The sequence below is a fragment of the Erithacus rubecula genome, assembly GCF_903797595.1.
Source record: "Erithacus rubecula genome assembly, chromosome: 1".
NCBI classification, from domain to species: domain Eukaryota; kingdom Metazoa; phylum Chordata; class Aves; order Passeriformes; family Muscicapidae; genus Erithacus; species Erithacus rubecula.
In genome coordinates, this window is record NC_136658.1 from 444333 (window position 1) to 471083 (window position 26751).

The 26751-nt window shown below is 48.5% G+C and overlaps 1 protein-coding gene across 1 annotated transcript in view; it reads right to left on the reverse strand.

The window, feature by feature from the left end:
* Nucleotides 1-26751, reverse strand: part of LOC306809825 (glutamate receptor ionotropic, kainate 1-like) — a 70998-nt gene that overhangs the window by 38933 nt on the left and 5314 nt on the right. The window contains 3 exon segments of the mRNA XM_079321710.1: nucleotides 583-764; nucleotides 3570-3827; nucleotides 5990-6157. Coding sequence (XP_079177836.1) covers nucleotides 583-764; nucleotides 3570-3827; nucleotides 5990-6157 — 608 coding nt within the window.

Here is a 26751-nt window from a genome sequence, read left to right on the forward strand (position 1 = left end):
CAAGCAGTGCTGCTGCAGTGCCCTCCCCACCCCTGCACCTCATCCTGCACACTGAGAAAATCCTATTGTTTGGTGCAGGAAGCATTCCCGAGAGCAGGAATCTCACCCTACAGGCTCACAGGAACTGTTTGCTGCAGCTGGTCTAGGATTCTGCAAGCCCCAAGTTTCTCCAGCCTGGACACACAAATGCAGTAACCTGCCTTACCCACTTTGGCACAAAAAGCTGCTCTGCAGAACTTAGATATTTCAGTACAACCTTCTGGGCTGGGAACAGAAAGGGACCTGTATGGGCATTTAGTCAGCAGACCTCTGGTGTTCCTCTGGGATCAGGGTATCCCATCAGACTGACTGGCAGGAGAAATAAATAACAACTATTCTGTTGGTTAGCCCAGGACAAGCTGGACACATGAGGTGATGTCCCTAGTCAGGCAGGACCCGGCAGGTGAGAAAGAAAAGCCTGGCTGCTGCTGTGGGCTCCCCCAGGGGCTCCCCGGGGTGTGGCTGCTGTCCTGGCCGGGCTGGGGACGCCCTGGGTGCCCCAGCAGAGGGGACAGGGGCTGGCAGGGGGCTCTGCCCCCATACCTGCTTGAGGATCTCAGCCGCCGTCTCGTGCGAGCAGTCGAATATCACGTAGAACTCCTTGCCCTTCTTCATCTCCTTCAGCAGGGGCCTGGCATCCTTGTTCCCGGGGGGCAGCTGCCGGATCTTGATCTTAATGTTGTACCTGGAAGGGGCTTTGATCAGCTCCTGCAGGCGGATGAGCCCTGCAGAACGACAGGCGGGGAGGGACACAGTCACCGTCCTGTGGCACGAGGGTTTGCTGTCAGCTGAGCATACAAATGTTTTGAAAGGTCTTTTTAACTGGCTGACTACAGGGTGTGTTTGCATTGATGTCATACAATAGAAACGTACTGTAGTATGCTTAAATTGAGACATAAAAAGCAAATAAGGCTTCTTTCTGTGCGGCTCATTATTATTCCAGTAGCAAACAGCAAGAAGATAAAATAGAGGAAACCTCCTCCTAACTTCCCTGCCTGGTGTCCTCAGCACTGTGAGATCTCATAGAATCTTTTGCAGCTCTACCTCCTCAAGCACAGGTGATTTCTCAGGCTCTCTGCTCAGCTGGCACAGCTTCACATGCCTTAGCTGAAGTCAGTGGAGCTCAGCCAGAGCCTTGGCCAAGTGTTTAGACACAGTGCAGCTCCACTGGCAAATTCAGCACTCCTGTGTAATTGGCACTGCCTCCCAAACCGAGGGAAGATAGCTGAGAGCTCTTTGAGGTGTGTGATTACAGCCTCTCATTACCCATGAAAGCAATTCACCCACAAAAACATCCCTGATCTCCTGCTGAGGGGAAGCAAGAGGCTGCCTTAAAAATATGCATATATATATAGAGAGAGAACACAGGCAAGGACCAAAATCAAACAAACTATTGAAATGAAGGGACTCCTGCCTCTCCTGCTGCAGTGGGGATAATACTTGTGTGGGTGTGAGTGTGGGGTCCTGGAGAAGGCAAAGCAGCAGTGGAAGGAATGCAGCTGTGTTTCTGGGGGACACGGCAAAAGCCTGACCCCTGAGCCCTGGGCAGGCACATCTCCCATAGACCAGGGCACTCTGAGCCCTGCCCAACCTGGTTTTATTTCTTGTGGTGTAACAATGTCAAACATCAGGGATGAGAAATAAAAGAGCTTGTGTTGACTGGCATCACCCTAACCCCAAATCCAAGGACTGTTTATACTGATCAAAGTTGACATGTTTACTTTCCTGACTCCGGGTTAATAAGATGATTGATGAATAATTTACTTTGTAAATACCTCTGCAAATGAAATCCCTTTAATATCATGCATTTTTGTAGCTGAGCAGGTACACAGCACTTGGTGTTAGAATTATCCCATCATCTGCACAAATATCCCCAGGGCTGGCAGAGGAAGGTGCAGACTCTGCTCAGTGGTGCAGTGACAGGATGAGGAGCAGTGGCCACGAACTGGAACTCAACAAGTTCCAGCTCAACCTGAGGGAGAAGTTCAGTCCCTGGAGGGGCAGAGCCCTGGAACAGCTGCCCAGGGAGAGTGTGGAGCCTGCATCTCTGGGGCATCCCAAAATCCCAAATTCCTGTGTCAGCTGCTGGACTGGGCGATCTCCAGAACCTGGGATCAGTTTGAGGCTGTGTTGTGGGTTCTACCACCAGAAGCAATCCAAAGCTCAGGGGCTCCTTGCCAAGGCCTGGTGAGGCCAGCAGCTTTCCCAGAGCCCTGTCAGCCAGGGCAGGGTGTTCCCTGTCAGCCAGAGCAGGGTGTTCCCTGTGTCCCCTGTCAGCCAGGGCAGGGTGTTCCCCTGTGTCCCCTGTCAGGCAGGGCAGGGTGTTCCCTGTCAGCCAGAGCAGGGTGTTCCCTGTGTTCCCTGTCAGCCAGGGCAGGGTGTTCCCTGTCAGCCAGAGCAGGGTGTTCCCTGTGTCCCCTGTCAGCCAGGGCAGGGTGTTCCCCTGTGTCCCCTGTCAGGCAGGGCAGGGTGTTCCCTGTCAGCCAGAGCAGGGTGTTCCCTGTGTCCCCTGTCAGGCAGGGCAGGGTGTTCCCTGTCAGCCAGAGCAGGGTGTTCCCTGTGTTCCCTGTCAGCCAGGGCAGGGTGTTCCCTGTCAGCCAGAGCAGGGTGTTCCCTGTGTCCCCTGTCAGCCAGGGCAGGGTGTTCCCTGTCAGCCAGAGCAGGGTGTTCCCTGTGTTCCCTGTCAGCTAGAGCAGGGTGTCCCCTGTCAGCCAGAGCAGGGTGTTCTCTGTCAGCTAGGGCAGGGTGTTCCCTGTGTTCCCTGTCAGCCAGAGCAGGGTGTTCCCTGTGTTCCCTGTCAGCCAGGGCAGGGTGTTCCCTGTGTCCCCTGTCAGGCAGGGCAGGGTGTTCCCTGTCAGCCAGAGCAGGGTGTTCCCTGTGTCCCCTGTCAGGCAGAGCAGGGTGTTCCCTGTGTCCCCTGTCAGGCAGGGCAGGGTGTCCCCTGTCAGCCAGAGCAGGGTGTTCCCTGTGTCCCCTGTCAGCCAGGGCAGGGTGTTCCCTGTCAGCTAGAGCAGGGTGTTCCCTGTGTCCCCTGTCAGCCAGGGCAGGGTGTTCCCTGTCAGCTAGAGCAGGGTGTTCCCTGTGTCCCCTGTCAGCCAGGGCAGGGTGTTCCCTGTCAGCTAGAGCAGGGTGTTCCCTGTGTTCCCTGTCAGCCAGAGCAGGGTGTTCCCTGTCAGCCAGGGCAGGGTGTTCCCTGTGTTCCCTGTCAGCCAGAGCAGGGTGTTCCCTGTCAGCCAGAGCAGGGTGTTCCCTGTGTTCCCTGTGAGGCAGGGCAGGGTGTCCCCTGTCAGCCAGGGCAGGGTGTTCCCCTGTGTCCCCTGTCAGCCAGGGCAGGGTGTTCCCTGTCAGCCAGAGCAGGGTGTTCCCTGTCAGCCAGGGCAGGGTGTTCCTGTGTTCCCTGTGAGGCAGGGCAGGGTGTCCCCTGTCAGGCACACACAGGGAGCAGGGCAGGGTGTCCCCGTGTCCCCTGAGACCCAGGCCCGTGCTGTGGCACACCCAGGCCCGGGCTGTCCCCGCCAGGCCCCGCTCACCCGTGCTGTCCTCGTAGACCACAGTGACGACCCTCCAGTTGTAGTAGAGCACGAGGTCGAGCACGGCCCTGCTGATGGCGGCGTGGTCGGGGTAGAGGTTGATGTAGAAGGCGTCCCTGCCGTCGGCCGCCGGGTGCTTCCAGCGCGTCTGGATGTGCGGCACCTCCAGCGCGTTGCAGATGGACTGCACGGCGCTGACCGAGGAGCTGTGCGCCGGCCCGAAGAGCGCCGCCACGCCGAGAGCCAGCTGGTCACACGCTGGACACGGCACGGCGCACAGACAGGGACAGGGACAGGGACAGGACACACGGACAGGACACATGGACACAGGGACAGGAACACAGCAGCTGTCAGTGCCACAGCCGCCTGGGGGTCGCCCCCAGCCTCCCCCTGCCCATCCCACCAGGGGCACAGCTGGGGCTCCATGGCTCAGAGATCTTCCCCCACCTGTGATTCTGGTGTGACTGTGGCTCTGAAATCAGCTTTACTGATCACCTTTATATCCTTGGCCCTACAAATGAAACCTCTGCTGGCTGCCTTGCAGATCTCTGGGTTCCTGAACTGCCCTTCTCAGAGTGGCTCCATCCTGGAGGAGGCAGGAGCCCTGTGACTGCCCAGGGAATGTCACAGCAGTGTCAGGTTCTCCATCCCTGAGCCACAGCATCAGGATCACAGCATCAGCCACAGGATCCCATGGATCCCTTGGGACTGGCACCTTTCTGCCTTCAGCTGCTGCAGGGGCACGGGCAGCAAAGGGCACCCCTGCTCTCCATAAATAACCTGTTTGCAAAGGTAGGAATGCCTACAGCCCTTGGCAACAGCACAGCAAATAGAGAACACACACACACACACACACACTGACATTTCATACCCCTCCAAACCAGCCAAGTGCATCAGCAAAGCTTTCCTTCTGCCTGTGCCCAGCCTCAGCCTGAAGAGCCCTGCCCAGAGCTGTCTTGGCATTTATCTTTGTCTCCTGTGTCTCTGCAGGCTGACAGACAAGAGATGAAGCAAGCTCAGCTATTTCTGTCCATTGGTTAAATTTGCTGCCAGTGTTTTCAAGAGGGCTCCTGATGGGACAAAGCCCTGCCCTGAGCTGCAGGGCTGCTCTTCCTGTGAGGCTGGGGATTGAGAAATTACTCTGATTGAGTGAAATATTGAGTACACCAGCTTCCACAATGAGCTGAGATCCTCTAAATCTTATTTAGCTCTCTGACTGTAATAGAATATGGCAGAAAATCAATTATTTTCTGTTTCCATTCTACAAATGAGTGTTTCACAGACAGCACGAAGTGCACAGGCTTTCCAGGTTCAATTCAGAAGCCTCTCTAAAGGAACACTGGCTGTAATGTGCAAATTCCATAAATAATTTCAATAATTCATGATGAGAAGAAATTACTGCTGTCTGTGTGAGTTTCTTGCATGTAGATTGACAACTTCCTACACATTAAACAGATTCTTGCCCTACAGGGAATAATCTGAAACACTGCATCAGCCTGGATTATGTGGATTATAAATCCACCATGCTTGAGATCCTACAGCATACAGCTCCAGAATGTGCCTGATAACTGGAAAAGGATGCAAAAAGCCATTAAAGCTCTTTTTGATGTTCCCTGAAATCATTCTCCTTTCCTCCACTCTTACTAAGAAACTGAAGTGGCACGAGGAAAATTTGATAGAGTAGATGTTTGAATGGTCACAGTTCACCAGTCAGGTTCCTGTTTTTTATGCTCCAGTTCCAGGAACTGGGCTGCTCTTTATAACACTTTATCAATTCTGGAGCTTGTTTCCTAGAGGCCAAGAAACACATGGAGCTTAAGGAAAGCTGTGACTTATCACCCCTCTCTAGTGTTGGCCTGCAAGTCAATTAGATGGGAGTAAACTGGGCCATGATTTTCCTTCTCAAGAAAAAAAAACAAAAGCAGAAGAGGCAAAAAATTTCCAAACTTGACCACTCCAATTCTTATAGCTGTTTATAACAGATAAACTTATTTCTGCCTCCAGGCCACTGAGCATTGGTATTTCAGGGCAGGGGGGCTACTGGCCTCTGGTCTTTAAAGCACAACAAAAACAATTTACCAGCAATGGGTGCCTGTGCTAATTATGGGTTGTGCCATCCCACTGTGCTTCCTGCGAGCCTGTGATCATTTTTCTGCAGAATCCCAGGTGGCAAATCTGTGTTTTGGAAAGAAGAACTGCTTGGGCTTGCCACCTGCCATCTGGGGCTCTTAGCATGCAGACAGGACGTGGGGTTTGTTCAGAAAGCACGTGGCAGGTCCAAGCCCAGCAGGAAGCTCAGTTCAAACACCTCTGAAAAATTAATTCCACGGTGCACATGGCACAGGCAGAGCAGAAAAGGAGACCAGGCTGGGGGAGGGCACAAAGCACAAATGTAACTGCACAGGAATTGAGACATTTACCTCTTCTCGAGGCTTCAAAACTGTCAAACAGGTTAATTCTCTGGATGTCATAGGTTAATGTGGTATTAGGCATCAGTGTTCTGTTCCTGTTAATGTTGGTGACAGCAAACTTGAACGCCAGTTCTTCAATATTAACAGGTTCATTTTCCACAGTTTCGAATATCCCTCCTGTTGGAACAGAGACAGATGAGAAGGATTACTCACCTCTTAATAAGAAAGAGGGAAAAACACCTGCTGAGCCATAATTTCCTGGTGTTCACCTGGGAAAAGGCAGTGCTGCTCAGTTTTTATCTGCAGCAGTTTTTACCTGCTGTGCCCCTGGGGTGGCTCACTGTTGCAGTGCTGCTCCACAAGCACCTGGGGAAGAGGACACACGTTCCTTGTCCATTGTGAATGCTCCTGGAAACTTCTCTCCAGCTCCTTGCTAGTGCAGGGAGGGGTGGGCACGGCCCTTGCTCTCCCTGCTCCAGTCTAACCTGCATCTAGAGATGAAACTTGGGCGTGTGGATGTTTGCTGAAGTAGCTCTGCAGATCCTGGCAAAGCCCCTTTGCCCATGTTGAATTTGAGGCCCCTTTCTCTGCCATTCCTGACCATCTGAATGCATCCAGCCCATGAGCTGCAATCTCCTGCAGTTCTGATGGCAGGAATAGTCCAGGCATTAGCTGACTGCCAGAAATGGGAACACACTGGAGTCAAAACCTGGTTTGAATTTTAATCCAGCAGGGAAGACCCTGGAGGCTACCAGCCCCAGTCTGGTAATGTTACCCCTGGCTCCTCTGGAATAAACAGCATCATTTTATCTATTTTAACCCCTGAACACACACACAGCAATGCCTTGGCATGGCTTAAACCATCTGCCAACTTCAGCAATTTTCTTGTACACTCCATGGATTTCTCATGTACAATGTGCAGGTATCAGGACCTCAGAGACTTCTTCCCTCCTCCTCAGAAAACATCCAAGTGAATGCAAGAGAGTGTGAGACACGAAAACAGCCAAAAACCAAAAAAAAAAATGTTCCACCAGGGGAGGGGGATGGCACAGGGGACAGCCTGAGATGGCCTGGAAATAAGGGTGTCCACACTCCCCCACTTCCAACAGGATGGGCATTTGGGCTTGGCAAAAACCCCTCCACCTCAGAAATCACTACTGTGCATTCCATCACTCTCTGCCTTTTTTTTTTTTTTTAATTTTTTTTTTATTTTTAATTAATTAAAACTACTTCATTCCACCACCCTTGAGACAACCTTCACACCTGGCTGTACACAAGCCCTTCCTCCTTCTAGGGCCAGAACCATTTCCATCCCTCTAATCAACTGCCTATTAAAGCAAGATTAATTTTAATTAATGATGTATCACCAGGAACTCTTTATCCTTCATTAGCAGAATTCTGCCAGGTTTTTCCTTTTGGAAAAGAGTGCAAGCTCAGCGAGCAGCAGGAAGGGGGAGGGAGAGGAGGAGTGAGTTTTGTGTGGATGAGTTTTCTGAGCAAACAAATCAAAGCTCTGCACCATCACTGCACCTGCAGGTTCTTTTTGCACACCTTAAGGGAGCAGGAAAGCACTCCCAGGAACTCTGAGAGAGATTTATCTGCTGGTGAGATATCCTGGATAAAACTGGAGAGGTTGGGGTTGGAGTGGCCCTTAAAGCTCATCCCATGCCAAAGCCCTGGAGGGGGTTGATGGAGGCAATAATAATTATTATATCCCTGACTGAGCTGGGGGGTACTGCACTCAAAAGGCTTGTGTGCACCTACTGGAGCTTGATTCTTCTCTCCAGGCCTGTTCAGCTGCTGAAGAGGAGCTGAAATACTCAATAAATCTGCATCACAAACAAGCTGTGCTGTGCATTTTCATCCATGCATCCCCAGTGAAAGCCAGCAGCTCCAGAAACAGCCTCTTCTCCTTCTTCTGCTGGTGACTGGCAGCCAAGCTCAGAATTTATTGGGAAGTCCAGGTTAAGAGAAAAATTGCAGAGTAAGTGACAAGTTTGATGGAGAACCGGTTTGTCAGATGATTCATTTAAATAAAGTAATTACTGTACAACATTTTAAAAACAAATTGACATTATACAAGGCAGGGAAGGAAGAAGAAATCGATGCTAACTCAATTCATAAACGATGTCCCAGGAATGAAGCTGTTATTGCTGAGTGGGAAAACAAGCACTGGCTTTCATGCTGGGCTGCTGAAGCACTTAGGTGGGGAAAATTGTAAATTTTGGAGCCCTCCCTTTCAGTTCCCTCCTCCCCCAGTCAGGGAGTGAATCCTACACAACAAACTAAAGGCTGCTGAGTCCTGGTCAGTGGCAGACCTGACTTTCCACCTGTAGCACATCATTTGTAATGTGATTTATTCAAGGATGGACAGACCCAGCAAGGTGAGAGGGGATGGCATCCTTATCTCTTAGCAAAGGGCAGATTCTCCTGTGCCTTGTGCTGCCCAGCTGGGACCAGCGCCTGTGCACTCACCACACTCACCTCCCCAGAAAATTATCAAAGACCTTCCTGCCCACAGCTCAGCAGAACCTTCTTTGCAAAGTTACCCCCCTGGATTTCAGCCCCCCTCACCCCAAATCACTCTGCAGTTATTTGCTCCTGTCTCTGCAGATGGCAACTTCTCCAGATTCTAGGAAATTTGCAGCCAAAGGGAGCAATTTTTTATTTTAAATGTAATGAGTGCAGGGCTGGGGTGATGGTTGAACTCTCCATTCCATGGCTGAAACCTGGGACAGGCTCAGGATCCCAACCCTGCCAAGGGAGGGGACGAGCCCCAAGGGGCCAACTCAGCAAATGGGATTTTTTAAAGAAGACTAGGCTTGTTCATTGCAAATTTGCCAAATTTGGTATCTGCTCTGTTCCAAAGTGCCCATCCAAACTCCAGCCCCGTGCTCCAGATGTGCTTTTATTCCAGCTGCTTTTGGGAAGGCTCTGCTCCCAGCTCTAACAAGGCTGCTCAAATTCTGCTTGGTTTTTTTGCTGAACTCTCAGACGCACTCACCTTTCTGCCCTTTTCATGCAGCGTGGGTGGTGAATGACCAGAGGTGGAACTGCTACAGACAAGTGTGGGGTGTGGCTGCCCCACCATCACCCAGCAAAAAAGGGCTAAATGCAAATGCCAAAGTGCTTCCCCACCCAAAATATCCCCCCTGAGAGCCAGGGCAGGCTTTGTAATTATCTGCACTCCAGAAAGGTGCATTCAGCCCTGATTCCATCCTTTGGAAAGCAGAGGGATAAAAATACATGTGTGTATGTATATATAGAGGAAGCTGAGTTTATTGAGGTACAAGGATCTGCCCTTTCCAATGGGATTAATTTCACTTCAGCTTGCAAGTGGAGATATTTCCCAAAGGCACAATTGGCATGATTCGTGTTACAGAATTTCTGAGTAATGAACTTTTTCCTTTTTACTGACAGTGAAAAAATCTGGTTGACCTGATTTAGGTATCTCTTACAGCAGCAGGCAGGAACTGAAGCATCACTTTTGGGGTGCAAGCTCTCAATTTGATAGCAAGTTGAAAAACTGTTGCTCTTCTCCTTTACATTTTTTATTTCCCTCTGCCTGCACTCTCTCTGCCATGGGTCGTGGGCTGCTCCAAACGTTTCTCCTGATTCCAGCAAGGTTTGATCAAATTCCCTCCTGGCTGAGCATTCCTCCCACCATGCTGAAACAACTTAAAGGGTCCCACTGGAAAAGAAACTCACTTCCTGCTGTGTTTTTAACCCTTCCAGAGCCCTGCCTGCTTTTGCTGAGTGTCTGAGTGAGAGGATTTCCCTTGGAGACACCCAGACATGCTGACACATTCAGTGCTGACCATATGCAGGACTGGCAATGGAGGGGCCACAGGAAAGCAGAGGGGAAGGAACAACCACAGGAAAAATAAATCAATTCTTATATTGAGGAAGGGGGAAAGAATTTGGCAGAAATAAAAAGCAGATGAGGAGAGTAGAAAGCAAGCTGGTGGGATGGTGACTGAAAGACTGCTGGCACTGCTGGGGTTTTGTTTCCTGCTTTTACCTGAGTCCATCTCAGAGGTGTCCAACTGCTTATGAACACAGTGAGATTTTCTGGGCAGGTACAGTGCAATTGTACACTTGAGGAAACCTCCAACCAACCACGGCCACACAGGCCCCCAGAACAAACCAGAGCCAGGAAAACTGAATTCAGAGCCACTGCTTTGACACAGACACCTGGCTGAATCAGGAGGACTCTGTACAGAAAATGCTTCACACTGTCCTCTGCAGTGACTACAAGAGGTGACACTTAGAAAGCAGCAATAAATACAGGTTTTCCTGTGCTCTGTCAGCACAGAAACAGAACCATTCACTCCACAGAGCCCTGGAAAGTTGCTCCAGGGAGAACCCTGCAGGGAGGGGAGCCAGCCCCACTGCAGAGCAGTTGGGAGTTTGCATTGGCAATGGAACTGCTTCAGGATGAGCCATTTTTCTCCAGCTGTTAGCCAGGAATAGAAAGACATTTGAAATCCAAGACAATGCTTTGAAATGAGTGCTATTTAGCAAACAGCATTTTTGTGCATAAATGTCAGGGTTATGTCTTTAAAAATGACACAGACTGTCTTTCCCTGAGTGCCCATTAAGCACTATTATCTCTAAGATGCTTAGGAACATAAGGTCTTTATTAGAGCTGCAGAAATCCGAGTTTATCCTGGAAAAGCAGGGATAAATCAGATCCCAGAGTGTCCATCCCTCCCAGAGAGGGAGGTTAAAGCTGGCAGGGGCCATTCTGGCTGCTGCCCTCTGGGCTCCAGCTGCCCTGGAGGCAGAGCTGCCTGGACACAGGGCAAGCCTGAGCTGCAGCAGATCCCCCAGCTGCAAACTGCTTTGAACCCTGCAAAAAACCCAGCCTGGCTCTGGAGCTGCTCCCTCACTCTGGAGAAAAGCTTCAAATCATTCAGCTGATCTGGAGATTGTCCCCATCCCTCCTTCTGCCCAGATTGGGCCAGGCTCATAAATGCCCTTAAGTTTAGAAGTAAAAGCTGCAAAGAGGCATAAGTGGTTTGACTGATTCTCATGATAAAAAATAGATCCCCCCTTCAGCTTTTCTTGGCATGGAGGAAGAATATGAGGCCAAATGTTGCCAGATTTCCCACTGGCTCTATGGTTTTGATTCTCCTGAAGCTCCAGACACACATTTGGTGTTGGGGGACACGAGGAAATCTGCAGGTTTGGCTCAGGATTTTCTCTAAACTTAAATTTTCCAACAGATCCACTCCTGTGAGTGATGTTTAATCAGCACCTGTGCTTTGAGCTGCCACATCTCCTCATCACAATGATGGCTGGCTCTTGAAAAGACACTTAGTGGAGGTGCCTGCACTTCAAAGCTTCCTTGGTAATTATCAATCTGGAGCATTTCTGCTCCTCAGCCTACCAAGGGCCATTTGAGTCTGAAGAATGCCTTATTCAACATCCACATCTGCAAATATTGAAGCACCAAGTGTAAACAAAGCACTGCTGCACCTGATGACAGCTGCACATCAAGTGCTAAATTATCCACAAGCGTGGATTGGGAACCCAAACAGCTCCAGGAACACTCTCTTCTTGGAATGCTGCCCTCAAAGAAGAGTTCAGAGAATCCCAGGCTGGTTTGGGTGGGAAGGGACCTCAAATCCCTTAAATCCAGAGCCACGGGAGAATCCTCCAGCTGAGACACCTTCCTGCAGTGTGGGCAAACCTGGGTAAATCCCAACCACTAAATCCCAGCCTCGTGTGCACATCTGCACACATCTGCACCTCCTGTGCACATCTGCACACATCTGCACCAGACAGGGATGTCCTTCAGCACAACCCACACTCAGATTGAGACACTCACTGCAGCAGCTTCACTGTTAATCAGGAATTCATAATGCTAATTAGGTATGGTAGTTGTAGCTATTACACTTATTACACCAAAAGATTTCTTAGTTGTAATTATTAGACTCATGGAGAGGGAAGTAAATATATACTTGGAAAAAAAAACCAGCAGGGAAATCCTGGATAATTTTACCCAGGGGTTAAAACTGTATTAAAAAAGTAATAAAAGTATTAAAGAGAGAAAAAAGACAGTCATCTGAAAAACTAATACAACATCTCCAGGCCACACAAGGTGAATATCTGAATTGCTAAATTGTTGCTCATGTTTTTAAAATACTAAAGTTTATGCTACTGGGCATAAATATTGTAGGGGGTTTTTAGCCTCATAACTTCATTGTAAGAAATAAATTTCCATCAAAAGTCCATAAAATACTCTAGCCACAAAGAGTAAACTGTAATTAGTACAATGTGTAAAGATGGCTTCAATCCAATTAAATATTTCCAAAACTGATGAAGCAGAATGGCATCACTTCAATGTGTTACCACCAATCCCCTGATTGAACAACTCAAATTTCAAACTAAAATTAAGAATGCAGCTGAAGGAGAGGTGTGATGCTTTTCCTGGCTCAGCTCTCTGTGTGTGTGTCAGAATTCCCTCTCGGGGTGTTCAGTGATTTGCCATTTGAGCATCCATCCCCTGTGAGGATGAAATGCTGTGCACAGACCCTCCTGCTGACTAATGTCCCCATGTCCAGTGATTTACACTGGCTGCTCTCCAGAGGGATTTCATTTAAGGCACTTATGGCACTGGAAATTAAAAAAAAGAAAAGTGTTTTCCACATCTCAAGCCTTTGGAAGATTGCTGCTGTAGCCTTGCAGCAAGGAGGGAATGAAGAACCCAAAGGTTTGTCCTTTTATTTAAAGCAGAGCATGGGTTTGCTCTGATGTTCTAACAGTGAGACTGATTTTTCCTTAGCACGTGAAATTATATTGTGGCATTAGGATTAAAAAAAAAAAGAAAGAAAAAAAAGCAAAGCTCAGCTAGAAGCTGCATGGCTCCATCCAGAGTGCCCAACACATTTTTGGTGTTTTTTGCTGTTAGGGAGCATTTTCTGCTGGTTTTCTTAACAATTCTTAGGCATCACTGGTTGAATGAAATCCTCCCGTGTTCATTATTTGGATAATGAATTGAGAGATGGAGCTGTCAGCTCTCCCTGCTCAGCTGACCAGCTGCCACACCAAGCACTCTGTGGGAGTGCTGGGTTTGATGTTTAATTCCCTCTTTCCATCCAAAGGCTTTATTGGAAAGGAGCATTTGAATCATGCATGTGCTGGAGATGCTCCTCGTATCTGAACCATCTGCCAGCAGCAGTGGGGTTGTAAAGATTAAACCACTCCAAGAGTGATTATTTTATTAAAGAAATCAGGTTTCCCTTCGAGTGGGGAGCTCTGATAAGGAAGTGCTTCCTTTGCATTATTCAGTGGTGGTGATTAATCACAGGTTTCAGTGGTGCTGGGGGTGCCACCACTGCTGCCAGGTCAGTGCTGTGCCCAGAGTTTATCATTTTAGGGTGCTGTGCAGCCCCCAAACCCACCTGCAATCAATGATTCAGGGTGTTACAGCCCCACTTCTCAGGACCAGCCTCTGTGCCTGCAAATAATTACAATTTATGGCAGACAGGGGCAAGGGCAGCTCTTGACTCTGGTTATCCCACAGAAAGATGGTTCTGTGCTAGGGGATGCTCCCAGAGTAATCTGTCTCCCAAAAAATCCCATAAATCACATAAATCCCGAGCCTGACTTGAAGCCCTCTCAAAAAAAAACCCACTCCCCAAAATGTAAAACAATAATTACAAAATTACTCTTTTTTCTCTTCTTTTTTTTTTTTTTTTTTTTTTTTTTTTTTTTTTCCACAGAGCTTTAAAAATCTTTAAAATCTTTCTTTAAACACGTGCTTTATTGTTAGCATAATTTCCCCGGGGTCTGCTGCACTGGCAAACTTATGTGCATCACCTAAAAATGTCATTGTGGTGCCTTTGGTACACATAAAAAAGACAGATCTTCCTTAATGTTATTCTGAAAACTATTTCCACGTTCCAGCATTTGGATTTATGGAGCATGGGCTATATGTATTCTACAATTTTATTTTAAGGCAGGAGACTTACAAAAAGTAAATAGGGCGCCCGTTAAGTAAAAAATAAAAAAGCACAACAACAAAAATAAAAAGGTATTATGTTAAAGGAGGCAAAGCATCAGGGGTTCTATAAAGCTTAATTTCCACTCTTCTCCACTGGTTTACTGGTGAACATATTGCAATATATGTATCCACACACCTGCAAAATGCCACCTGGATTTCCCAGGGAAAGCTGCCACAGGGCAGCATTTAGTGATGGATTCCAGCTCTGCTCCCCACTGAAATGTTTGGAGTGGGACCCTGAGTATTGTTCACCAAATACTCCATTTGGGGGAATGACAGACAGGAGAAACTTCAGCCAATAAAAGATGTGTGAACATGGAGGAATTCTGTCCAAAATGGGAGGGATTTGAAGTTTTATTTGAGTACATACATTAAGAAAAAAAGGAATCATGTGGTGGCACAGTCTGATCTGTTTTGTTTGCTTTCCCCTGCTGCCCTGGCTCCTTTCTGCCACCGCCCTGGTCCCTGTTCCCAAAATTCCTTTTGCTTCCCTTCTGTGCCCCAGCTTGTTTCTCACACCTACTTTTATTCACTCATCACTCCTGCTCCTCTACCCTGCTCCAATATTTACTTTCCTTGCCAATATTTTCCTTCCTAAATCACTTCATTCCCTTTCCAGCGCATCCCTTACTTTGAATCTCACATTCAATTCTTTATTCTTGCACAGAATTTTCCCCGAAAAGCCCCACATTGGTAACAGCTTGCCCAGTTCTCCTCTCCAGCCCTTATTCAGCTGTTCTGTTCCCTGCCTTGGTTTTTAGCTCACATCATCCTTCTGCTGTCACCCCTCCCCTCTCACTTTTCATTTCACTTTCACCCCCTCCCCTTCACTTTCCCCCTTATATTTCCATTACTCAGCCACACAGCTTTTCCTGTATTTCCCAACATCATCCCTGCTGCAGCCCCACCTCTCTCCCCCTCCTTTTCCATGACAATCCAAGAGTTTGCTCCTTCTCCTGGCACAGGTTTTGAACATAAAAATCTGTGTTTGGGGGCTGCTCAAGCCCATTTTCCTTCGGTGAAGGCTCAGGCAGCCCATCAGAACCAGAAGGAACACTTTCAGTAAATTGCTTGTGCAGTTATCAAATGTCTCTGGGTTCATTTCAGCATTTAATCACCCTCAGCCTGGGTTTGCCTCATGTGTTTGGGCATCTTTTAATCATGGAGGAATTAACTGCAAATCCTGCTGGGGGTATTTTGTTTGGTTCATTGGTTGATTTGGGTTTTTTTTTTTTAAAGTGTATTCATTTCATGTACCAAAATGAGGAATTACAGGTTTTTGGGGTTTTTTTTTGTTTGTTTTTTTTTTCCCATGGAGCTGCCTGTAATTCTTCACCCTAAGCAAAAGTGAATTCTCATTTGGACTGGGTAAGGATCTCTGCCCCCATCCCCTCACCCCACACCTCCTGCCTTCCCTCATTCTGTGCCTGCTCTCTGGAACTGCCCCTAAAGGCAGTTTCTGCCCCCTGCCCACCTCCTCAGCCAGGTGAGGGCTGTGCTGTGGCTCTGGAGACACACAGGGGACGGGCAGGGTCCAGGGTCAGTGCTTCCCTGGGAGCTGATCTGTGCTCTGGAGCTGCAGCTGTTTGTGTGGGCTCAGGAAAAACCATTCCCAGTGATCCCAGTGCCCCTGGGATCTGCCAGGACCTGCAGGAGCCAGGCTGGGAGCACTGGGACAGCCACAGCATCCATTCCCATTGCAGAGGAACCCCCACCCTGCTGGGTGAGGATGTGCAAAGCAGCCACCAGAACTTTTCCCTACAGGATTCCTGTGTTCCCTGGCCCCCAAAGGGACCCTGTGCCTGCCAAGGCTGCTCCCACCAGCCCCCCCAAACTCTGAGCTGCTCAGAGCACCCCAGACCTGCTGGTGGCACAATCCCCACCCTGAGCAAAGCTGGGACTTGGGCTGGGGGATGCACCCCTAAAAAGCCACAGTGACTCGGGGAGAGGGCAAGTGAGTTATTAATCTTATGCAAATGCCTGTTTAATTTGCAGGATCTTGGCACCATCGTCAGTGCTGAAAGTCATGGACTATAAAGAGAAAAGGTAATTTCCTGTTTGTTTAATTGATCTTCTGCAGCTTCTCTCCTGGCTGGTAAAGCCAGGTAATGGAATTTGCAATGTAAAGTCATTATTAGAAGTGCCAGTAAGACATTTGATTAATCCAGGCTATTTAGGCTTAATAATACACACTTGACTTATGTCCTGGAAGCAAAATTGCCTGCTACTTCCCCTCCTGCTTTTCAAATGTATTTATAAACATCCTTAGCCTGATGATGTATGAGCCCATCCCTCCAGGCATGGTTGTTGGGAAGTGGCAATTCCTCCTGCTCCATCAGCAACAGGGTGTTTGCAGTTTCCTGTGCACCTTTGGGGATCCCACCCCCAGCTCCCCAGGGGTCACCCTGCAGTGTCACAGCCAGGGGGGCTTTGTCCCCCTCACCCCCACCAGGTGCAGCAGCTTTAATGGATCCCCAGCCCACTCCTGCAGTTATTGCTGGCTCTGTTTCACCAGCCATGCACCAAGACACTTCCTCTGGGCTGGAAACAGCGTTTGTCAAGTGAGGTGCAAGCACTGTAAGAGCCGTGGAAGATTAATTATTAACTCATTAATTCATTATTATTAATTCAGGTTGCTTTATGGAAGTGTTTTTTGCAGTTATGCCACAGAATTTTTTCCATTTCAGGTCTAACTTTGTTTCACTATAATTGCCCAAACTTGCATTCCCACCCCTGCAATCACATCCATTTAATTTGATCATTTATGTTCCACTGCCTTGGCCAAAACAGACAGTGCAGTGCTTCGTGTTGCCAGGGGTCACACCTTGCCAAACCAAACAGGAAAATCACTGCAAGCACTCCTGAGCTGGTGCACACTGCACTGCAAAGTCTGAGGAAAATGCTTTAAATTGGATTATTGTCCCTTTGCTTTGTTTGTAGTTGCTCTGTGCTCCATGGCCCAGCCATGCTCTGTTGAGTCACAATTGTAAGGGATGAGGAATATTAGTAAAATATTGCTGTCTCTAAACTGAGTGCCAAAGTCCACTGGAGTTTGTGTGGAAATCTACTGTCCTGTTGGACTGGGCTCTCCTGAGCAAGGAAAATGAAATGTCTGCACCCTCCATCCCTCAGAAAGTGTCCTAATAAAGCAAATATTGGTCAATCGAAGATGAACTGGAGACTTTTAATTAGTCAAAATTACAGCTCACACTGTAATACAGTAAATTAGATTAGACAGGCTTTACACTTCAAAATTACATTAATGGCTGCATGCATTTCTTTTTAATATTATAATCTTTAATCTTAGATCCCTGAAGATCCCAATGTCTCTAACCCATCACTGACTTTAACATCGTTATTTAAAATAAATTAAAATTTTAAATTTTAATTTAATTTTAAAATTAAAAAAAAATTAAGTTACAGGAAGTCATTATGCACCAGAAAGAGGCAAGATGGTTCAGAATGTGAGATTTAAGTGAACCTGTTGATATTGCAAATAAGGGATGGCAGGCAGCAGCTGGCTGGAGTTCAGGGAGAGATGCCCCTGCTCCCTCCTTGGGCAGGACAGTGCTGAAAGCAGAGTGAAAACATGAGGATGGAAAGGGCAAAACAAAAAAGAGCTTCATGGTTCAGCCCTGCTGACTCAGAGCTTTCCATCCCAAATCAGAATCCTTCTGTCCATGGAAGCCACAAAGGGCAGGCAATAAGTACTAGGAACTGACAGTGTTCCTTAGGGAAAAAAAAAAAAAAAAAAACCTCGGAAAGTTTTTCCTCTTTCAGGGACATTTTCTTAATTATACTAATTTGTCAAATGTACCTTCAGTTTTACAAGAAGTTTCCTTCTCTGCATTTGTTAAAAGAGAGATAATTGCATCTGGAAAGCAGCAAAATGAAAAGAACTTTAATTATGCATTATAATAACAAATGTGTTCTAGTTCAGGTGAGCCAGACCCATTATATGTGATTAGTGAATGGAAACAATTGATGTTTTTGCATTTTCATTTGGGGCTGCTGACCTTTCCTGGTGAGTGAGCTACAATCTGTCTTCCCTTGCTGCTCAACACAGAGCAAATATTTTAATTTATGGAGCCATTTGGAGAAATGATTGCAGTCTGATCAGAGACGAGTTTGACTGAACTCGATCTGTACTCCAGTCTCACAGAGGGGAAAAATGATTCTTTGCAGCTCTTTATTTGAAAAGGACACACAAGGAGGGGAGGCTTTGGATTTCCTCTGGTAATGTTGACACAGTGAAAGAAAAAGTAATTAAAGCTCTTATTAAAAATTAAGCTGCCTTTAATACATCCTTCATTTTCCTCTGCGACATGTGATTTCTGGTGTTGACTTTTGCTTAGCACCTCTGAGTCTCCTAATCAGGTGCCCGAGCCCTTGGGGGCACCTCAAAATGCCTTTTTCAACAGAGAAGAGATGCTGCAAATGTAAATCACCAGCAGCTCCAGCAACTCCCTGCTTGACCAAACCCCAGCCCAGGGCAAGCCTTGCTAAGAAAACCGGTTTGAAATGGTCTGTAAAACGCGGGTCAAAGCCTTGCAATTGCTGGTGTTTCCTTCTGAGAGCTTTGCTCAGGATGCACAGAGAGCCCGGGGAGGCAGCAGCAGGTGCTTTGCTCTGGTGCTGGGGCACAGACCTGTGCATCCCTGCCAGGACTGCCCCTCTCTCCTCGCTGGGAATCTGCTCCCACCCCCCGAGCTGAGGCACCCAGGGTGGAATTGCTGCAGCGATCTGCAGCAGGGCAGAGCCCCTGGGCAGGGCTGCTGCTGCCCTGAGACAGAGGAACAGCACAGCTGGCCATCCAAAACACCCCTGCAAGCCTTTCCCCACAGCTGCCAGGTGAGTAAAGGTGCCTCACTCCACATGTCCTGTGAGCTGGAAGGGGAGGGGAAACAGCCTGTAGTTCCCCTGGCCTTTTTCTCCTGCAATCCTGCAGGATTTGTGCCCAGGAAAGCACCTTTCCATTCCAGTGCAGTAGCACTGAGCATCACCCTCCCAATTGCAGCTGCTAAAGTCATTTCCCCCATAATCAGGGAGGCTGCATCTCATCCTGTGCGACTGGGGGATAATGATGAGTGTTTCTGAGCTGGGAACTGGGGGACTGAGCACAGATTAGGGGGAAGCTGTCCCCCACACGCTCTGCAATCACTGGCAGCAGAATTAATCAGAGCTCAATTCCCTCTGCAGCAGAGGGAGGATCCTGGGGAAGCACAGGGGGACCCACGGAGCACGTGGAGCACATGGCAGATCAACAGGAAGGCAGGGGAAGCAAATTTGCACAAATTGTGGTGTTGGATGTGTCAGGATAAATTTTTTCACGGAAAGGGATGTTAAACCTCACCCGTTCCCTTTGGAAGAAGTCACATTTGCCACATCACCCTACCTGACACCTCGTGCAAGGAATTGCCCCTCATCCTCCTGTGCAATGTGATTGTTTATTCATTTGGAAATGCTTTTCTTACCAGACTGAGGAGCAGTGCTTTTCCCCTGCACAAAACCCACATTTTACACTTTCCAAAGGCCTGTGCTGAATATCCCTTTGCTCTGGTTAAGATTTGTCACCTGAGAAGCCTAAACCTTGTCTGCTTGTGAAGAGAAAACTAACATCCAGATGAGGAATAGTGCAGCCAAAGTTTAGTGTGTATTAGTGCTTCACTCGTAAATTGAGATATTTTTCTGTTTTACTCTCTCAGCTATTTCAAACTCTGCTGTGCTGCAGTCTGACATGGTGGATAATTCATCAGCCTGTATGCCTTTTATTATTATTACTGCTACCAAAAAAAATCTCGAGTTTAGGAGAAACAAAACAATAATTTTGCAACAATGTCACAACACGCCGGGTAAGAACATAATAAACCTTGTTATTATGGTCCTGGAATAGCCAGGAATCACTGAGCACAGCACACAGGAGCATTCATCCAGGATGCTCAAAGCACCCCGTGGATAAATGGAGCTCCAAACCCAAAGAGACTCACCAAGAGCACTCAGCTGCACCTTGGGTCAACCCTCCTGGCCCTGATTCCATGACACTGTCCAGGCAATCCATGATCCAGGTGGCAAAGTGGAACCAGGGGGGTGGAACACCAGCAGAGCCTTCCTGCTCTCATCAAAATATTCCCACTGCAGCAGCACTGCAGGAGCAGGGGATTCTGCCACCTCACACTCAGAGCAGAACCACGTTCATCTTCAAATGGCAAAAAACTGCAGTGAGGTCATGAGGCCCAGAGGTTTTGTGGCTTTTGGCTTGCCCTGTAAGTCCCTTCATCCTTTCACCCACCCAAAACTCCCCAGGCATTCCCTGAGTCCTGCATTTCAATTCCATTCAGGTTGGAAGTGGAACAGGATTAGCTCAGCTCATCAGGAACATCACTTCAGGGTAGTGCACAAATAATTGCATTTTAATGAATTGTAATCATTTGCAAACTGATTTTGCCCTTTTGTCAAGCAGGATGGGAAATCATGGATTTATCAGCACAAAGAAGTTCCTTGTCTTGCCACAAGAGCAAAACAATCCGGTTTTGGGGTTAAATTTGTGTCTTTTGTGGGTCACAAGAGTTTTTGGGTAGAGATAGATCTCCTACTTGTGCTTTTCAACTTTACAGTTTTACAGTAAACACAGGACGATAAAAAATGCACCACACTGAGATATCTGTGATAAGAACACAAGGAAGATGTTGAATTTGGGGCTCATTCATTTTTTCATGTTCCTCAGAAAGAGGAATAAAATCAGCTCAGAAGAACATGGGAGAAATACCATCTTTGGGTCACTCTTTTCATTTTCCTCCAAAGATTTAGGGAGGGATTCCCTGGGATTTCATATTTCTGCTGTCAACCCCACTGAGCCAGGATGGGGAGGGGCAGAAATGGGATCCCATCACAGGAGAGCAGAGCTCCCAGCCTGCAGTTTGGACGTGCCCAAAGTGCTCTCCTGCCCTCAGATCCCAGCCTGGCCCTGGCTGATCCCAGCACCACCAAAGATGAGCTGGAAGGCACCACAGGATCAGCCAGCCCAGCCCCTGGCCCTGCACAGACACCCCTCCCTCTGCACCCCCAGGAGTGTGGCCACACACATCTCCCAAATTAATGATGTTACAGCTCTGGGAAGAAAGTGGGTGCAATGGAATAACACCGAGGAGACACTGACTATCCCAAATGGAAATGGATTCCCCTTTGGAAAGAGCTGGACACACACCACAGGATATGACAACGATGCCACCACCCCTGCCTGCTTGAGAAAACTGCCAGTTTTACAAGGGCCTGTGCCTGAGGAGAGGGAAACACCAGGAAGACGTGGCCAGAGTTATCCTCTGGCTCTGCAAGATAAAGCCCAGGCTGTGCCTGGTGCCCACCTTGTCCCCAGCCCAGAGCACTGAGTGCCATGTCCAGGAATTCCTGGGACAGGGATGGGCACTCCAAACCTCCCTTTCCACGAAAAAATCCTTCCTCAAAACTGAAATTATCCCAGCAGGTGACTCCCCTGCTTTGCTTGGACAGCACTTCCAAGGGCTGAGCCTTCCCAGCTCTCCAGGAGGGGCAGAGCAGCCCCAGGAGCAGCAGCACCCCTGAGGGTCCAGGATGTCTGGGAGCACACAGCTCATCCCTGCAGATGTGAGCAGCTCTGCAATCCCACCCCGTGGCCTGGCTGCCTCTCCTCTGGCACCCAGAGAGAGAAACAAAACCATTCCTGTGCCAGGGGCTGGTGCTCCTTCCCCCTGCTGAGTCCAGCCTGGCTTTGCTGGCAGGGAACTGCCCAATCTGCTGCATGTCTGACAAGGAGCTGCATCTCTCCTGAAAAAGCCACTCTGCGTATCCACAAGGCAACAGGGAAAACCAAATAAACACAGGAAAGAGCCAGCAACTTAATTTTTGCTCGAGCACCACATCTGCTTAGAAATACCTGGACCAGGACCAAAGCACAAAGTGTAATCTGAAGCAATTTTTCAGTGTTTAAGCTATTAGGTGAAATCCATACTTACACCAAAACCTCTTCAGAGAATTAAGTTTTATTTGCCACTCAAGCACCTCTCAGCCTGGACAGGTTCTGCTGGCATTGTTCATTCTTCTTAGGAGAGCAGCAGGAAAAATCACTGCAATTCCACAGGGACAAGCTGCAGCTCCCAGAGCTCCACCAGGGCTGCACACCACTGATCCTGACAAATGGCTCCTGTCAAAGTGGCTTTTTCTTCCCCCACCAGCTTCTTCTGTGGTCAGTTCAGCTCCTGAGGCTGATCCAGCCTCTGGGAAATGCCTCATCAGATCAAAGCTATCCCCATCAGATCACACTGCCATTTATCCTTCAGTTCTCTTTGGCTAAGGAATTAGAAAGCTGGAGGAGAATGGCAAACAAACAGGCTTGGGGGAGGTAATGTGGTGTTTGCACATTGTCTGAAGCTTCTCATCTCAGGAGTTTCCCCACCATGCTCTCCTTTGTACAACAAACAACTCCAGCACGTTTCCCAAACCTGAGTGACTGACACCTTAAAAAAACCACAAAAAAAGAGTAAAAACAATGCTTACAAGAAAAAAAAGAAAAAAAAAAAAAAAAAAGAAGAAAAACCAACACAAGAAAGAGCTTTATAGCCCATGGGATTGAGATGTATAAATAGGGCTTTAATCCTCTAGGCATGAATAAAAGTTGTGTGTGGTGAACCAGAGGGAGCAGCACAGGCTTCCTGGGAAAACACCCCAGCATTCACACTGCACTGGATTTTCAATGGGGGAAAGTTCCCAGCCCCTTCCTGAGACTATTCTGGGAAATGCAGAAAGAAGAACAGAGTGTCCCAACCAGCATCTTACACTGTGACAAGCAAACTGTGCTCATCCAAGCAAGGGGCTGTAAAACACAGCTTTAAATACATAATCCTTTGGGAATAGGTGCATAATCGACTGTCATGATCTCAGGAATCCTTCAGTGTAAATTCCTCCTGTAAATTCTTCCCCAAAAAAACACAAAACCAGGTGGCTCTCAGGATTTAAAGAACTCCTGTTTAGGTAAGACAGGGATTCTCAGCAGCCCTGCAGTTGCCAGAATTCCTGCATGGGCATTAAAAGCAGTGGGACTGGTAAATATTAATACAGCTGCACAAAGTGTTTTTCATGTAGGTGCACAAACACCTCTCACAGAGTGACCTGAGGACAAGCACAGGAGCAAGAGTCCAACTTCTGTTTCTCATAAAGAGACCAAACAGAGCAGGACAAGGGGAGAGCTGCAGAGAGCAGAGGAAGGCAGGGAGCTGTTCTCAAAGGAAACCTTGCCTGGCAGTGGGACAGCCCACTTGGAGAAAGGCAGATTTATGTGCAAAACCTGGTGTTGTTCCTGATTTACACAAGGAAAACGAGCACTTTCTTGACCTTGGTGGGTGTCCAAAAATCTACAAAGTCAAGCAGAGGCCTGGCCTCAGCAGGGCACTCAGGAAAAGGGGATTTTTGAGAGATCAGAGATGCTGCTGCTCTCAGGACATCCTTTTCTGGCAAAGGGAGGAGAGAGCACAACCAAAAGCACAGATGCACACCCCAAGCTGTGAAACTCCTGCTGCTGCTGTTTAACCTTGGAATCTTCCTTCAGGACCAAAAAATTCCCATTAGGATGACTCCAGAAGGAAAAGCAACCTCCCTCTGTTCTCTTAGCTGGTTCTTTCCTTCCCTCTCAGCAGAGAAGCATCTTGTTTAACCACAGCTAAAACTGAGTTAAAACTGAGGAGAAGGGAGGCTCCCAGCCTTTGGGGATGGAGCAGCCACCAGAGGGAACAGAGCAGGGAAAACGGGATGCAGGAGGAAGATTATCCTCTCCAGCTGATCCTTCTCATCCGTGTGGATACAGACAGATGCTGGAGAAACGGGGAGCACCGAGTTTGAAAGGGATAAAAGAAAATGCAGTTTGGTAGGAGGATAGTTAACCCGGGGAACTGCGGCTGCAGGGCGATCCTGAGAGCTGAGGGTCGGGAATTCGGGAAAAGAGGAGCTGGTACCCCAGATAAAACCAAACTTGGAAATGGGCGAGGCACCGGAGGGTGAGGAGCTGCGAATGAGCTTTTTGAGGGATGTCTTTCCATAGTGCTCCATTGCAGGGTTTCTAATCCCAGCCTTTCAAACCTCCGCCGCCGAACGCTGTTTGACATTGAAAACCGAAGTGAAGAAGCTCCAGAGGATGCTCATGTCGTAATTCCCCTGATTTATGTAACCAGTTCTGGGAAGCGCCTGTTCCCTGAAAACAAACCGCCTGAGCGTGGAGGTAGAACTGCATTTCAGTATTTACCTGGTAAAATTACCCTTCTGTCCCTGAGTGAATGTGACCCGTGCTCCCCTGGCGGGGTGTGTGAGCTCAGTGACCTCCGAGAGCCCCTAAACCCGTGCTCGTTCAGCAAATCCCCTCTGCTGCCAGGAGCCTCCAAGCCCCCAGTGAGCGCCCAGCTCTGCCCAGGTGAGGATGTGCCGGGTGCTCACCTGTGCTGGGCAGGGACAGCCCGGCTGCAGCCCGGAGGGGAACCCGAGCGCTGGTTTATCCCCTGCTGCAGAGATAATCGCTGCTGCCACGGTGATGGCCCTGTAAAGAGCTGTCACCTGCCTGTTCCCACCGGTCACCTGCCAGATCCATCCTGGTGCTGGGTTTCTGAGCACATCCCATGATGTGCTGGGTGTCTGGGATCCCACTGCAGCCTTCTCTCGAGCTGGGGGCACAGCACAACGTGCCAGGATAGGAGAAGAGTGTTTGAGAATCTCCTGACAGTTCTGGCACCAAATCCCACGATCTCTTAAGAGCACTGGAGTTTCACTAGAAACTGGGCACAGACACATCCCCACGTACTTGGGATTATCATCAACCTGCCAATTCCCTCTTATCTGGGACTTTTTTTCGTTATTTCCTTCTCTTTATGCCCTTGGTGCTTGAGCCCATGGCTGCCCAGGCTGGGCTCCCCCTCTCCCACCCCTCTGGGCAGCTGTGCCACATGATGTTTAGATCTGACCCTTTTAATCAGGTTCCTCAGTGCAATACCAGCAGAGTGGTGATGGGATGGATGCTCTTACTGCACTCCCCGTTTTTATCTCCATGGATTCTCCCCTGCCTCTCATGAATCACCCTGCTGAAGAGGTGACAGGTTTGTGTCAGCCAGAACAGGGCTGTAACAACATCAGCCCCTGCAGGAATTCAGCATGACACCACAATTGTGTCATGCTCGACCCCGTTTGATGAATTTGTGTGCAGAATTGGCAGCTCTGTGCTGGGCACAGAGCAGGGACAGATTCTCCTCCAGTGACATGGTTGTGTCCAAGGAAAGGTTTGTGTTTCCAGCCACGGGCTGCATGTCAACAATAAAGTTCTTTCTAGAGCCTGTGGCTGAAAGCCAGCCCAGCTCTTCAATTCCAGCCCTCCACTCCATCCCAGCTGGAGTAACTCACTCCCAAGAACCAGCTCTGGCTCTTCCTGCAAACCAGGGAATTCTGGCATCCTCTCCCTGCCCCTGCTGTGGTGAGAAGGGCAGGGCAGAGAAGGAAACCTTTGCAGAAGTGGGAAACTTTGGCAAAATCAAGGCTTTTTCCTGCTGATTTCCTCAAACTGAGGGAATACAGAACCTTCATTTGCAGTTTGGATGAGCTGCAGTAAATTGCCCAACTGTTCTCTTCTGCCAGAACAATGCACTTGCCAGAACCTCAGCACTATAAACTGCTGCAGCTCCATTGACTCTGGCACAGGCAGAGCTAAACGAGTCTTTGGGTCATTTGTTCTTTCTTTTTTTTTCCTGAGAAAAAGTGCTCTGCCACTTAAAACAAAGGGCAGGGAGCCAGGAGGGATGATTTTGTGCCCAATTTTCTCACAGATTTTCTGTAAGAACTGTAAGAGCAAGGGTTTGGATTTGAAAGAAGTCGTGCAGTTGAATTTACTAAATGGAAAGCTCCTGTCACTGAAATTTCCTGGAGAAGCTGGGTGGGAATTCACTGGGCTCTGCCTGTGGCCAGCTCAGAACACACTGCTCCAAAATTCCACCTTCATCCACAGAGCCTCCCCATCACTTACAGCAGAGATAAAGCTGGGAGATGCAACGTGGAATATCTGAGCAGCTCTCCCCTGATTCAAAATGCACCTTGGGCAGCAGAGTCTGGACTGCCCCAGGCGTGTGCTCCTGGCAGATAAGTGAACAATCTGGAACTTTCTGAGACAGTCACAGGCTGCAGCTGCAGTGCCCCCTGATAAGGTGTTGGGGTGGGTTGGCACAGCTGAAAGGAAGTGGTGTAGGAAGAATAAAAAGCTCTTTGTGCACAAGTTGTTGGAGCAGAGATAGCAAGAAGAAAGACATCATTTCACAGGAGGAGCTCAGGCACAGGTGACAGGGCTGGGACAGAAGGGGCAGCAGGGCAAGGGGAGGCTCACAGGGCATTTCTGGTTCTTTCACACAGGGGGCTGGGCTCAGACCTTCCACATCAATAGGATTTAAAAACCCAGGGGATGGGAAACACCACGCTGATGTGACTGAGCAGCTCCAAAATGCCACTTTTTGTGCACACCAACTCCACCAGATTTCTGCCTCTTTCCCTGTGGCATTCTGCATCTCCTGCAATAAATGGGCCTTTAGCACCCCATGATGAGTACAATCAACCAAAGCTAACCAAACAAAGCTATTTCGGTCAGGAATTGTAGATTTGTCTCCAGATTGTGGGAGCAGTTCTCACGGTGTGCTTGGCAGTTCTTGGTGGTTTGCTTGACTCTGTAATTGCAGAGGGCCTGTGTGCCATGGTGGAGAAATCTCTGGGA